Source organism: Gymnoscopelus microlampas, assembly GCF_963454915.1.
Source record: "Gymnoscopelus microlampas genome assembly, chromosome: 21".
Lineage (NCBI taxonomy): Eukaryota > Metazoa > Chordata > Actinopteri > Myctophiformes > Myctophidae > Gymnoscopelus > Gymnoscopelus microlampas.
The window spans coordinates 35,948,093-35,962,080 of NC_139958.1; the positions used below are offsets into that span (position 1 = coordinate 35,948,093).

Here is a 13,988-nt window from a genome sequence, read left to right on the forward strand (position 1 = left end):
GGTTTAGGATTGGGATTAAGACATTTAGAAGTTAGGTTTAGGGATTAGAGATAGTTATACCTGATTTACACGTAGTTGCGCGCCGGTGTGGTGAACGGAAAGATAGCAGATCTACAAGCTCACACAACGCGTCGCAGCGCGATGCGCTGTGAGCTTGTAGATCTGCTATTTAGGCTTACAGTTCAAAATAAGCTAAATTGATAGAAATGTATGTTAATGTGAATACTATGAATTTGCACCTTGGGCTCTGTAATGTGATTGGATGTTTCCGCTTGATGTGATTGGTTGTTTCCTCAGGTGATTGGCTTCTTCAGCCAGCGTCTGGAGCAGGCAGGAAGTGACCTGTCGGTGGAGAGGGTTCAGGAGGTCATCATGAAAGGAGCCCAAGCACTGCCCAAAGACAGACTGAAGGTAAACACTATCGTTTGTTTCAGTGGCTCGAGTTCATTTGGTTCCCGTTCGCTAAAAACGATTGGTTTCCATTGATTCGTTCACCACTCAGCGCGCCAGGTACCGCCCTAAGCACGTAGTTTAGTCCAATGACGAAAGAGGAAACGTCTCTTCAGCCAGTCAAAATGTTGCATTTTTGTCTCGCCCCTCTAGGCAAGACTAACTGACAGTACCAGACGTCTGTGTCGCGTATTATTTAATGGTAACTAGATTCTACCAAGCCCCACCCTGCCTGCCTTGCGATTGGCTGAATGCAAAAAAACGAGAAAACAAGGACTCCGCCCCCAGAGGCAGAGGAATATTGTCACATTCTAATACAGCCCAAAACCTTGATTCGGCACCCAGCCCGGTGCAGTGCCTCGCTGAGGATTGGACTGTCGACCCCAACCCCCTGTGATCGCATCCCGCTATCGGCACTCTTTTTCCGACAACCGGAATTGCCAATAAAGTATAGTATAGTAATGGACCGCGACGGAGACGCGCCGTCTCAAGTGAACTTGAGCCACGAGAGGCACCGCCGAGCAAGCTAAAGCGAGCGAGTCGCCGAGCCGAACATTGCGATAGGTACAGAATTGTAAATCATGTTTTGGGGCGAGCGTTTGCCCCAACTGCCACTCAAAGTGACTACTGGCCAATCACAACGCGTCTTTTCCGGGACTTGTAAGAATCTAGTTGTATAAAAATATCACGTGTCTGTGGCCAGATTCATAGTTTTTGTAACCAATCACGTCGCCTATACAAGGTCATGTGAGGGGGTTGGCCTTAGCTTACAAAGTTCCGCTCCGCCACGGAGATTGCGATTGGATGCCTCACCAAATGACGTGGCGAGGCTGTAAAAGGCGATAGATAGCTCCAGTGTTACCGACTAGCTGAACCTTCGGGTCAGCAGGCTTTTCACGCTGAGGAAAATGCACGACTCGAGGAACGATTACTTTCGAGGAAGAGACCCAGTTTGTTGCCGTTCGTTCTCCTTTTTTTTTTACACCCACACACACACACACACACACACACACACACACACACACACACACACACACACACACACACACACACACACACACACACACACACACAGTACGTACGCGGTGGTGGACAAAGTACTCAATCAATGTCTCAGCGGAAGAGTAGGGAGACCGCCTCCATCCACACTGCAGATGTGCTGGATGTAATGTATTAGCCTCGTCGTTCCCAGCCTTTTTCTCATCTCCGAGGAGGAAAGTCTGGAAACGAAACGACCGTGGTTCTCAAACTTTTTCCAATGTCAAGCCCCCCCCCGCTCGCTCAAATTAATAATATGTAATATGTATTTGGCCGCGGGCCGCCCCGCTGGCTGTTTGCCGCCTCAAGTTTGCAAGAAGTGGATGTAGAATTGAACCCCTACGGTATAATATCTGTCGGGGGGGACCTCATATGTCCAAAGCTGTCGCTTTTCAGGATTCAAATTCAAAAACGGCAAAAGCAGCAGATCTACAAGCTCAAGATCTTGTAGATATGCTACTTTTGATCTTTTTGTGCGACGCTGTAGTATGATCAAGTAGGGAGTTAATTTACGGGGGAAAAAAACACAAAAAGTTAGAATACGGAGATAAAGAGGTTTTCTGCCACGACAACGATATAACGATATACCGTAGAATAGGCTCTATGCACAGCAGCCGTATTGGAAAGAAATTGGGCCTCTTCTTACTTCCTGCACAGGTGTTACCAATGATACTAATGAAGGCTCTGTTCCATTCTGGTCAGGGTGCTGATGTCGTGCATGTTGGCTCACTAGAAACACTCCATTCTGGTTCCCAAATGGCCCCTTATGGTGGGTGTGTAACTCTGAGAGTGTACAAATGGAACCAAATGGACCCGTAAGGGTCCATTTGGTTCCATTTGTACACTCTCAGAGTTATGGGGGGTCCTTGAAAATAAGACAACCACTATGCTACACTAAATGGAACAGAGCCTTAATTAGTATCATTGGTAACACCTGTGAAGGAAGTAAGGAAGGGGCCCAATTCATTCCCAATATGGCTGCTGTGCATAGAGCCTATAGAGAGCTGGAGACAGAGAAAGACGGAGAGGAGAGAGGACACGAGAGACGAAAAAGACGGCGGGCCCCCGTATCCTCATTAGCATTAACGCTATAGGTCTTCAGCGCGGGCTCTGCCGCTTTCACGTTTCGTGTTCACACACACACACACGTAATGACATTTCAAGGAGATAGGGAGGGATGACGGGGGGGGGGGCACTTTGTCACCGGGGCGGCCCACACAGTGACCTGGGAGGAGGAGGGGGGGGGGGCATAAATCTGCCAGCGCGCCTCGTTATACCTAGCCCACCCCTCCTGGCGGGACGGCGAGCCGTGTCCATTAACCCATTAACACCGGGAAACGCATTTTAAGATTTGAGCGGCACTCGATGCTGCGCTGCGAGCTTGTATATCTGCTATTTTTGAATAGCCAAATAATTTGAAAAAGAAATCGTGAAAATGTGTGCAATTCTTTGAATGTATGTAATTTTTTAAAGTGAACATTTGTAACTCAAATCTTTGCTTCTGGGGGTCCCTGGAACAACATATTTTCAGATGGGGGTCCACGGCCAAATACATATTGGAAGGTCCTAGACAAAAAAACTGTTAGGATTTAGAAGACATTTTGTAGAATCCTCAGAAGCAAAGATTTGAGTTACAAATCTTCGCTGTAAAAAAATATTATATATAGATTTGCACAGATTTTCACGGAAAAAAATAGCCCCAAAGAAATCTTAAAATGACCCGGATGCGTTCCCGGATTGAATGGGTTAATCAGGGGGCTCTCTCCCCGCTCCTCTCCTCTCTTTAATTGCCCGTTTCAACACGTGGTTCATGTTTCATACGTTGGCGGGCGGCTGGAAGGCGTTTGTCTCCTTTAATTTATGCTCTTGTCGTACGACGGTGTCGCTCGTGTGTGTGTGTGTAAAATAGGAGATCTACAAGCTTCTGGACAATGCGTTACTGCGTTATACTCCGTTGTAAAACGTCAAAGTATGAATCAGGCTTAAATGCCCCATGGTTAATCCTATCCTGGAGTGATCATTGAGTGAAAATAGCAGAAGAGCTTTTGTGCATCGGCTATTTTCGGGAGGGGAAAAAAGGAGCGTACTAGTACCAACTGAATGGAACCCTGGGGTACCCAGGTCAAGTAAGTATATAAGGTTTAAATGCTTACAGACCAGGTGAAGGGGGGGTGGGGGCGCCCACATATAGGCTTTGATGCCTGACAGTGTCTCTATTTCCACTGTCCTATCGAAATAAAGGCGAAAAGCCTCCACCAGGTGAAATGGCTTTTTCGAGAGAGTGGTCCAACTTCCACATCGTGACGGATTTCGTTGCGAAACGAGGGGCTAGGCGGGCCTCGGCCAATCACAGCGATGGGGGGAGGGGGGGGGGGGGGGGGGTGCCTGGCTCTGAACCACTGCAGTTTCCAACCTCCACACAGCGTGCAGATGATGAGCGTCTCGTGTCCGGCTATGAGGACTTCTCTCTCTCTGCGCGTGTGTGTGTGTGTGTGTGTGTGTGTGTGTGTGTGTGTGTGTGTGTGTGTGTGCGTGTGTGCGCATGCGCGTGTGTCTCTCTCTCTCTCGTCACATTGAAGTGATTATATAGATTATATATCTTATCTATATCATTCTTAATGTGTGTACGTCACCATGTGGATGACCCTGCAATGTCCTTCACTGATCACACTGGAGAAATGCACAATCCTTGTGGTGTGTGTGTGTGTGTGTGTGTGTGTGTGTGCGTGTGCGCATGTGTGCGTGTGCAGTTCACTTCTAAAGGTTGTTACACACCGGGGCGATTTTTTCGTGCGAATAATGCGGGTTTTTTTAAAACCTTATAAAGTCAATGGCTCCGTACATGGAGCGAAAAAGCGAAAAAGCGTCTTTTAATTATTCGGAACGAGTCCGAATTTTGCGTATATTCGCTATTTTCGCCGGTGTCGCCCGGTGTGTAAGGACCTATATACTGTAGAACAGTGTGTGTGGGGGGCTGTGAGTGTGTGTTTTCCAGTGAATAGGGATACGTTATTTTCTATTTGTTCTGGGGGAGTACTAGGCCATAATAGAGCCATCTATATGCTGCTGGTGGGTGTGGTGTTCAGTTCTTCACGTCTTCGAAATGTCTTTCTCAAGGCACTTAGAAGGAACAAGGCTTCCCGTGTTAGAATGGAGTAGAGCCACACTGATATATTGTTGCTGTTGGGACCGGAACTTCTTATCTCCACATTCTAACTATTTGTGTTTTTTCATAAATGAACGCCCTACCACTTGATCAATGATCATACTAGAGCGCCACACAAAAGTAGCAGATCTACAAGCTCGAAACGCGGCGCTTTGCACCGCGTTTCGAGCTTGTACTAGGGCTTTCACCAACTAGTCGACTAGTCGACTAGTATAACCACTAGTCGACCTTGTTGGTACTAGTTGAATAGTTGAAAAAAATTATAATATATATATATATATATATATTTTTTTTTAATTTTTAATGCTATAGTAATGGCCCATCTTACTATTATTACTATCCTCCTGACTTTATTTTTTATCAAAAGGGGGTCAAAAGCATGCCCAATAAAAGCCTATTATTGGGCAATGGGGATCCTTGGAGACGCTGCTGTGGTGCTGTGCTGCTGTGCCAGAAGCGCTTCCCTTAAAACGCCATAAAAACAAGGGCAGGAGGATAATAATAATAGTAATATAGTAGTAGGATGGTATTAAAACAGTACATTGTTTTTTTTAATTTAAATTTTGACTAGTCGACTAGTCGACTACCACTGGGTCAAATTAGTCGACCTGTAAAAATCTCTAGTCGTGAAAGCCCTAGCTTGTACATCTGCTACTTTTGTTATTTTTTTATTTGAATCCTGAAAAGTAACAGTTTTGGACATATGAGGTCAAATTATGTTCAGAAGCATCTTCCATAAAACCCTAATGGTCTCGGATATTTCATAAAAGCAAAGGTTGAAGCCACAATATTATTTCCTCACCTGGTTGGCAGCAGTATGTAGAAGAACAGCAATATTACAAAAAAAACATGATTTTACATATTATTCTGTTATTTGTTTAGGAAACGGAGCTAGGACTCCTTTAACACTGTTTCGCACACATTTTTTTCAGTTGTGAGATTTTCTTTTTGCTTCAGTCCATGAGGCAGATGTCTCATACAGTTTCTCTCCGTATCTTTTTTCTCCGTAAGTTGAGACCTTGAGCCCGTATTCTAGGAAAAGAGCTTGTTTGCTGTATCTCTGTTTGAAAGGGAGGACGACTCTGTCTCCAGATTAAAAGAAATAATCTTTGTATGTTTTACTTTTGAATTAATTTAATTGCAAAGAGTGGATGTAGAATGGATTCAAGGATGTGGCCTGCGCAAAAACATTTGATTTACAGTTCTATCGGTATGCAGCTATGCCACACTAATCTCTCAAGAACAGATTCAGAGCCGCGCTTACTGCATCTGTCGGGGGGGGCCGTTCGGAACGTGTGAACATTGGCCTACAAGCGGGCGTGCCTTCAGATCAGGAAGCAGGCCGCGCTTTACCCAATCAAATGCAGCGGGCGGGATTTACATCTGTGCGTTCGCTTCCTACTGGAAAGAAAAAACAAACTCATTTAACAATAGCGTCCTCGGAGCCGACAAAACAAAAAGTTAGTAGCATTCAGTCAAACAAAATGTAATGCCTCAACTCCTAGAATTCCAAGTGCTTGTCAGGGAGGGGGGGGGTCCCCAGTTCAAATATGATTATTTTTGGGGGGGGGGGGGGTCACTCACAGCCTGAAAAGGTTGAGAACCACTGGCCTAATGCATAATAAACTGGGGGTCCTTGAAGTGAAACCGTTTGGGGAAACACTGAACCACAGGAGGTGGAGCAGTGAGCAGCCACAGTCATCACAGTCTATTCTTATGCTCTATTATTATTTCTTGCACATTTTTTTGTGTGAAGTGCCCTGTAACTCAGCTTTTAAAAGTGCTATATAAATAGCATTTATATATTGTTTTAAAGTGTATTATTACAATTATTATTATTGTATTATTATTTGATGTAAGGGAGACATTGACTGTGGTTAGTAAAGTGTAGACATAGGGCCACAGTGTGTACTGTCTACCAGACATTAAATCACTTTACCGATATTAATCACCATAACTGCCATATATATATATATGGTCCAGGCCGTTATACAGTGTGTGTGGGGTGGGGCTGGACACACAGCACACCGAGCAGCCAGATAATAACCGTGCTGCTTTATTAGTGTGGAGCCAGGTGGTCATGTGGGTGGTCTCACCTCAGCAGTCATATGGCATATGGCCCGAGACCCCCGTAGAGCTGCTGTCTGCGTCTGAGTCATACTGGTTGTCTGGCTGCAGTGACTCAATAGGCCTGACAATGACAATGACCGCCTCGGGCCAGTCAATAGGCTCTATGCACAGCAGCCATATTGGAAAGGAATTGGGCCTCTTCTTACTTCCTTCACAGGTTTTGCCAATGATACTAATGAAGGATTTTACGGTGGTTCTCAAACGTTTGATTTGAAGGACCCCCATAACTCTGAGAGTGTACAAATGGAACCAAATGGACCCTTACGGGTCCATTTGGTTCCATTTGTACACTCTCAGAGTTACACACCTTTTTAAAATGCACAATATCAGCAACCCTGACTCTGTTTGACCAGAATGGAACAGAGCCTTCATTAGCATCATTGGTAACACCTGTGAAGGAAGTAAGAAGAGAAGTAAGAAGTATTATACTTCATGGGACGCGCTACGTCAGTGGTTCTCAAACCTTTTACATTTCAAGGACCCCCATAAGAGTGCACAAAGTTTGTTTTAAGACCTGAGGCCGATTCGACTACAAATGCCTTCTAAAGTCAGTAGTTCTCACACTTTCAAGATTTTTCAAAAATGTTCAAAAATGGCAGATCTACAATCTCGCTGCGCGGCGCTGTGAGCTTGTAGATCTGCCCTTTTTTAATAGCCTTCGCAAAAATCTAAAATGACACTGCTTTCCTGGTTTTATGTAATTTCTTAGATCGTTTTATTTATTAATGAAATTCTTTGATTTAATTATTTTTTTAATGACAAATTGTGATTCTATTTTTCTTTTTTAATCTTTTGAAATAATAATGATAAACTCGCGACCCATAAAAATGGGTCCGCAATCCAAAAATGTGTTGTAGCCCACTGTTAAGGAAACGCTGGTCTAAATCAAGCACCCCTAATCATCACCATGTTTTTGTTTTCTGTTGAAAATCTGTTATCTTCACAGAGTGACACAGTTGTGTGACAATAAAGCCAAAATGTGCTTGTGAGTGCAGTAGTTCTAAAAAATGTTTGTGCCATGGACCCCCAAATTTATATATATTTCGCCGCGGACCACCCCCCATCTGAAAATATGTTGTGCCAGGAACCCCCAGAAGAGAAGATTTGTGTAAAAAAAAAAAAAAAAAATCAAACACTTTCAACATTGTATTTATTTTTTTCAAACATACCAGATGTACAAGCTATTTACTATTTTTAAATAGCTACGTTAACACATTTTGCTGGGTGCCACCTGGAACCCCTCCAAGCGGACCCCACTTTGAGAACAACTGTGTAAATGCGTGCGCGCATGTGTGTGCGTGCGCGCATGTGTGTGTGTGTGTGTGTGAACAGAAATATAATGACACCCTGTTATATTATTGATGCTGCTGTGTCTCCTCTCCAGCTACCGGCTGTTATGTAGGACATGACAAGCGTGGTTTGTTTAGGCTGACACCATTGTCACCGGGCTGGCCTGGTGGACCGTGGTTCATATAACTGGACTCTCTCTATTCCCCGGTGTTTCGCCCAGGTGGGTGTGGTTTTGAGGGTAGGTTTAGGCATAGTTTTTGTGAGGTTAGGTTTAGGCATAGTTTTTGTGAGGTTAGGTTTAGGCATAGTTTTTGTGAGGTTAGGTTTAGGCATAGTTTTTGTGAGGTTAAGGTTAGGTTTAGGCATTGTTTTTGTGAGGTTAAGGTTAGGTTTAGGCATAGTTTTTGTGAGGTTAAGGTTAGGTTTAGGCATTGTTTTTGTGAGGTTAGGTTTAGGCATAGTTTTTGTGAGGTTAAGGTTAGGTTTAGGCATTGTTTTTGTGAGGTTAGGTTTAGGCATAGTTTTTGTGAGGTTAAGCCAAGGTTAGGGTTACGGTTAGGATTAGACATATAACCACGCCCACCTGGGTGAAACACCAAAGAAAGAGGGAGTCCCTTCATATAACTGCACTAAAATTTGACAATTTTGTTTAACCACACAAAATATTTTAAAAGTGAGCAGATGTACAGGCTCAACGCGCCGCTTTGTAGACCTGCAAGCTTTTACAAATATATTGTTGCTGTTGGACAGAAACCTCTTATCTCCATGTTTTAACTTTTGTGTTTTTTTGTAAATGAATCCCCTACTTGATCATACTACAGCGTCACACAAAAGCATCAAAAGTAGCAGATCCACAAGCTCGAAACGCGGCCAAAAGCGTTGTGTTTTGAGCTTGTAGATCTGCTACCTTTGCTATTTTTGAATTTGAATCCTGAAAAGTAACAGTTTTGAACATATGAGGTTTCCAAAAAAAAACTGAAAACTGATTTTTCGAAGAATGCAAATCAGTTAGTCTCAATCTCAACATATTTTGAGATGGGGGGTCAGCGGCCAAATACGTCCTTGACATGGACATGTTGGAACACCACTGGTATAGCAACATACTGTTAGGATTTAGAAAACATTTGTAGAATATGTATTTGGCCGCAGACAGACCCCCATCTCAAAATGTTTTGTTCCAGGGACCCCCCAGAAGCAAAGATTTGAGTTACAAATGTTCGCTTTAAAAAATGCATATTCAAAGATGTGCACACATTTTCACGATCATTCAAAAACAGCAGATCTACAAGCTCAGATCTACTGTACTGCTATTTTTTGAATAGCCACAGAAATCTTAAAATGACACAGATGCGTACCCGGATTGAATGGGCTAGGTGAGTAAACTGATAAGCCTGTGACGACTAAGCTAGCTTGTGATGTTATTGTCAGTATGGCTGCAGATATCCAGTGAACCGCTGGGGAGGTGGAGGTGGGGGTGGTGGGGGTGGTGGGGGTGGTGGGGGTGGGGGGGGGGGTCACCGGGGCGACCAGGCCATGTTTACACTCGTTAGCCAGCTCGTTAAAAAGGTCACGGGGGTCAGGCTGCGGGATGACACCTGTTCCCAAGCGGTAGCTGTAAGCACCTTTTACCTTTTTCCACAGAGATGGAATTACAGCGGCTCCTCTGAACCCGTTGACCCATTCAGTCCGGGATACGCATCTCTGTTATTTTGGATTTCTTTGGCTGTTCGAAAATAGCGGATGTACAAGCTCATAGCTTGTAGATCTGCTATTTTTTGAAACATCGTGTGTGCAAATCTTTGAATATGTATGTTTTTTACATTTTGTAACTCAAATCTTTGCTCCTGGGGGGGGTCCCTGGAACAACGTATTTTGAGATGCGGGGGGGAGGGGGGGGGGGGTCCGCGACCAAATACATATCATTTTTAGGGTCCTTTGACATGAGAGAAGTTTGAGAACCTCTGATATTATAGCAACATAGGTTTTGAAGACATTTGTAGAATCCCCCAGAAGCAAAGATTTGAGTTACAGATGTTCGCTTAAGAAACATTATATATATATATTAATTAAAAGATTTGCACACATTTTCAGCAGATCTACAAGTTAATAGCGCGGCAATATGAGCTAGTATATCTGCTATTTTTGAATAGCCAAAGAAATCTAAAATGACACAGAAGCGTTCCCGGATTGAATGGGTTAACCCATTAAGACATGAGGCCGATTCTGCAAAGGCCTTCTAAATCAGTGGTTCTCAAACTTTTTCGTGCCCAGGACCCCCAAAATGATATGTTTTGTGCCAGGGACCCCCCCACAAAAATAGCAGATGCACAAGCTCGCAGCGCGGCACAAAGTGATGCGCTGTGACCTTGTAGATCTGCTATTTTTGAGAACTACAGTTTTAAACCACTGTTCTAAATCCCAAGAGTTTTCTGTGAAACTCATGTTGCTAACTTGCTATATATATAGCTAGAATCTAAAATGACACGGGTGCTTTCAATCTGTTAACCTGTTAACACCTGAGGACGATTCTACAAATGTTTTATAAAAACAGTATTTTTTTTTAAACTTATGTTGCTATATCAGTTGCTATATGTCAGTGGTTCTCAAACATTTTCATGTCAAGGACCACCCAAAATGATATGTATTTGGCCGCGGACCCCCATCTCAAAAATATTTTGTTCTAGCAGATCTGCAAGCTTGAAACACGGCGCGATCTGCTACATTTGCTGTTTTTTCAATTTGAATCCTGAAAGGGTAACAGCTTTTGGACATAATATGAGGTTTTCCACCAAACAGAGACGATTTCTTACTGGGTGTCTCTCTCTCTCTCTCTCTCTCTCTCTCTCTCTCTCTCTCTCTCTCTGTGTGTGTCCCGTTTTAGAAGTTCCCAGAGTTGAAGTTCAAGTACGTGGAGGAGGACCAGCCGGAGGACTTCTTCATCCCCTACGTGTGGTCTCTGGTCTTCAACTCGGGCGTGGGTCTCCACTGGAGCCCGCAGGGCATCGAGCTCTTCAGCATGGACTCCTCCTCCTGAGAAGACCCCACGTGGGAACGGCTGCATCCATTTAGTGAAGCGTCTGTGTGTGTGTGTGTGTGTGTGTGTGTGTGTGTGTGTGTGTGTGTTTTCGTGTGTGTGTGTGTGTGTTAGAGAGCCAAAGTCTGGCCGATACGTCAGCCATTATTTGACTTTTTTGACGAGATCCGTATCCCGATTTTTAACCACTTTAAACCTGGCGTCCCTATTTTTTTACGAAAGAACAATAATAGCAGATCTTTTTTTTTTTTTTAAAGGGCCTAACTCGTATTTTTTGTTGTTGTTTTTTTTACAAAATATTGGTCAAAACATCGGTAATCGAAGGTCTAGGACTCTCCGAAATCGAGGGCGGCATCGGACCCAAAGATCTGGCATCAGTCGGGCTCTAGAGTGTGTGTGTGTGTGTGTGTGTGTGTGTGCGTGCGTGTGTGGGCGCACGTGCATCTGTACATAAACGTACATTACCCATCCTATGTGCACGCTGCTTTGAAAGTGCCTCAACCTTGTACAGTTTGCTGATTATTATTATTATTATTATTGTTGTTGTTTTTTATCAAATAATTCAGCACAACCTCTTAACGTTTTCTCCCTCCCTCTTCCCCCATATCAAAAGAGTCGTGACCTTTTCCCACGCTGGTAGAGGCTCTACCCCGTCAGAACCGCGCCAGAGTGGCTTCCCTCGACTGCTCCTATTGGCGCCTCAAGAGTTAAAAGGGATATTTCACTTTCAAACATGTTTGGGCTCATTTTAACGTCTACTCAGGCTTTTGTTAGGACAGTTTGCTTGATTCAGTATTTAGATATTTGATGTTCATTTGATCAGACACGCCCCCTTCCTATACAAAACCCATTGTAACTTCAAACTCCCATTTTAACCATGATGGATACATCGACAACACCGTCCTTGGTTCTGGTGACTGATATTGTCCTTCTAATGCGTTTTTACTTTTGTCATTTATTTGATAAAAAAAATATATATATAAAATTATAAATATTCGAATAGCCAAAGAAATCTAAAATGACACAGATGCGTTCCCGAAGCTATATATTAATATTTATAATTGTATAAATATGAATATATATAATTATACAATTATGAAAAATAAATGAAAAGGGTAAGTAAGTAAAAAACACCATCCATTTGAAGTTACAATGGGTTTGTATAGGAAAGGGGCGTGTCTGATCAAATTGGATATCAAATTTCTAATTACTGAATCAAGCAACGTAAAAACTGTGTGGAGTGTTCACAAAAGCCTGAGTAGACGTTAAAATGACCCCAAACATGTTTGGAAGTGAAACATCCCTTTAATGGGACCTTAATGGGTTAAGTATGATCTAAGTGCTGGAATCCGTTGGTTTTGGGGGAACGGGTCGTTCACAGCTACTGGATTTACCGGTATTAATACTGGATCTATTTCACGAACAGCTTCTGTAATATTGCTAAGTTTTTTAGGTACTGTGAGTTAACTCCATGTAGAAGCCCGCTATTTTCTCCCTATTTCTTTTTTGGTTTTGTTTAAAAAGCATTTTTGTCTTGAACTGGAGTTCAAAAAACAGGTCAGAGAGAAGAGTTCCCGATTTTATGAGATGTGAGTGTGCTGTTGATTAAATCGACAAATACGGCTTAATTTGCATCACTGTTAAATAATTGATCCACAATCCACACGTGTTTGTTTGATCAGTTCATGCAAAAAAAAAATTGGCCTATTTAATTGAACCGCGTTTTCACGATGGGCGAGGATGCGTACCTTAATGAGGAAACCAAATTCCATTGTCCTGTGTTGCGTATGGTCATGTTTGTCTGCTTAGGTAGACACTTTACTTGCATGTATAACTGGAGAGTTTTTGTATTAAATTATTTATTTTGACGTTTTCTTTTTTTCCTTTTTCTTTTTTGGTTTGTCGGCTCCCACCAGAGCTTTCAGCTTAACAGCAGAGACTTTACAGATTGCTATTATTAATATCATTCTTCACCGACTTCTTCCATGTAAGTGTAAGATGGCTTTCTGTTATTCTGTGCAATATCACATTGTGATCAAACTTTTACTTTGAATATAGGGGTCAAAAAAATAAAATATCGGTTTCAATAAACACTTTGTCACATTTTCCAATTATGTGCATAACCTATAATAATCAAATGTATGAGTTCAGGATACGTTTGGGGATTATTGTTTAAAAAAAACAGATGGTTCGGGCATGTTGGTCATTTCTCTCCAAATGGTTTGAAGATTTCACTATACACATTCTCACTCCTATGTATGTTTGTAGTTTTAGATCAGCGGTTCCCAATTTTTTTTTGCTCGAGACCCAAAAGAGAGATTTTATGTCTCCCCGGGACCCAAACTAGTGAAAATAGCAGATCTACAAGCTCACAGCGCATCGCGATTTGAGCTTGTAGATCTGCTATTTTCACGACTTCTTAAAAGTTTTTTTTTTGTTATTCTTTTTTAGAATTTCATAGATTTTTTTGAATATTTTAATAATTCTCTTGAAAAATATTTGAACTTTCTGTTTAATTTGTTAACATGTTAGATGTTTTTCTTATTTAAAAAAAAAACGTTTTGAAATAATAATTACACTTCTTTTTGGTAAAAAGGGAATTAACTCGTGACCCATAAAAATGGGTCCCAAATCTCCCAACCCACAGTTAGGGAAACCGTGCTTTAGAACGATCCTGGCAGTCCCACGTCACGTGACTGACGATGGTATGCGGGTGTGCGTTCTGACTCCCAACTCGGTGTAGGCAGACGCACCAGTAAAAACGTTGAAGACAAGGCAGGCATGCCGACACCACACAGCTCGGCAGGGGGGCGCGCGTTCGTCTTGCTCGGGCGTGCCTATATGTTTATGTTTTCTTTGACATGGATATCGTTGTTTTTT

General features: G+C 42.7%; 1 protein-coding gene across 2 annotated transcripts in view; it reads left to right on the forward strand.

The window, feature by feature from the left end:
- Nucleotides 1–13,201, forward strand: part of dym (dymeclin) — an 80,452-nt gene extending 67,251 nt beyond the window's left edge. For both annotated transcript variants that reach the window (XM_084047835.1, XM_084047834.1), the window contains exons 16-17: nt 298–411; nt 10,956–13,201. In XM_084047835.1, the coding sequence (XP_083903961.1) occupies nt 298–411; nt 10,956–11,108 (267 nt within the window). In that variant the 3' untranslated portion in view covers nt 11,109–13,201. The remainder of the gene's footprint in view (nt 1–297; nt 412–10,955) is intronic.
- The last annotated feature ends 787 nt before the right edge of the window (nt 13,202–13,988 follow it).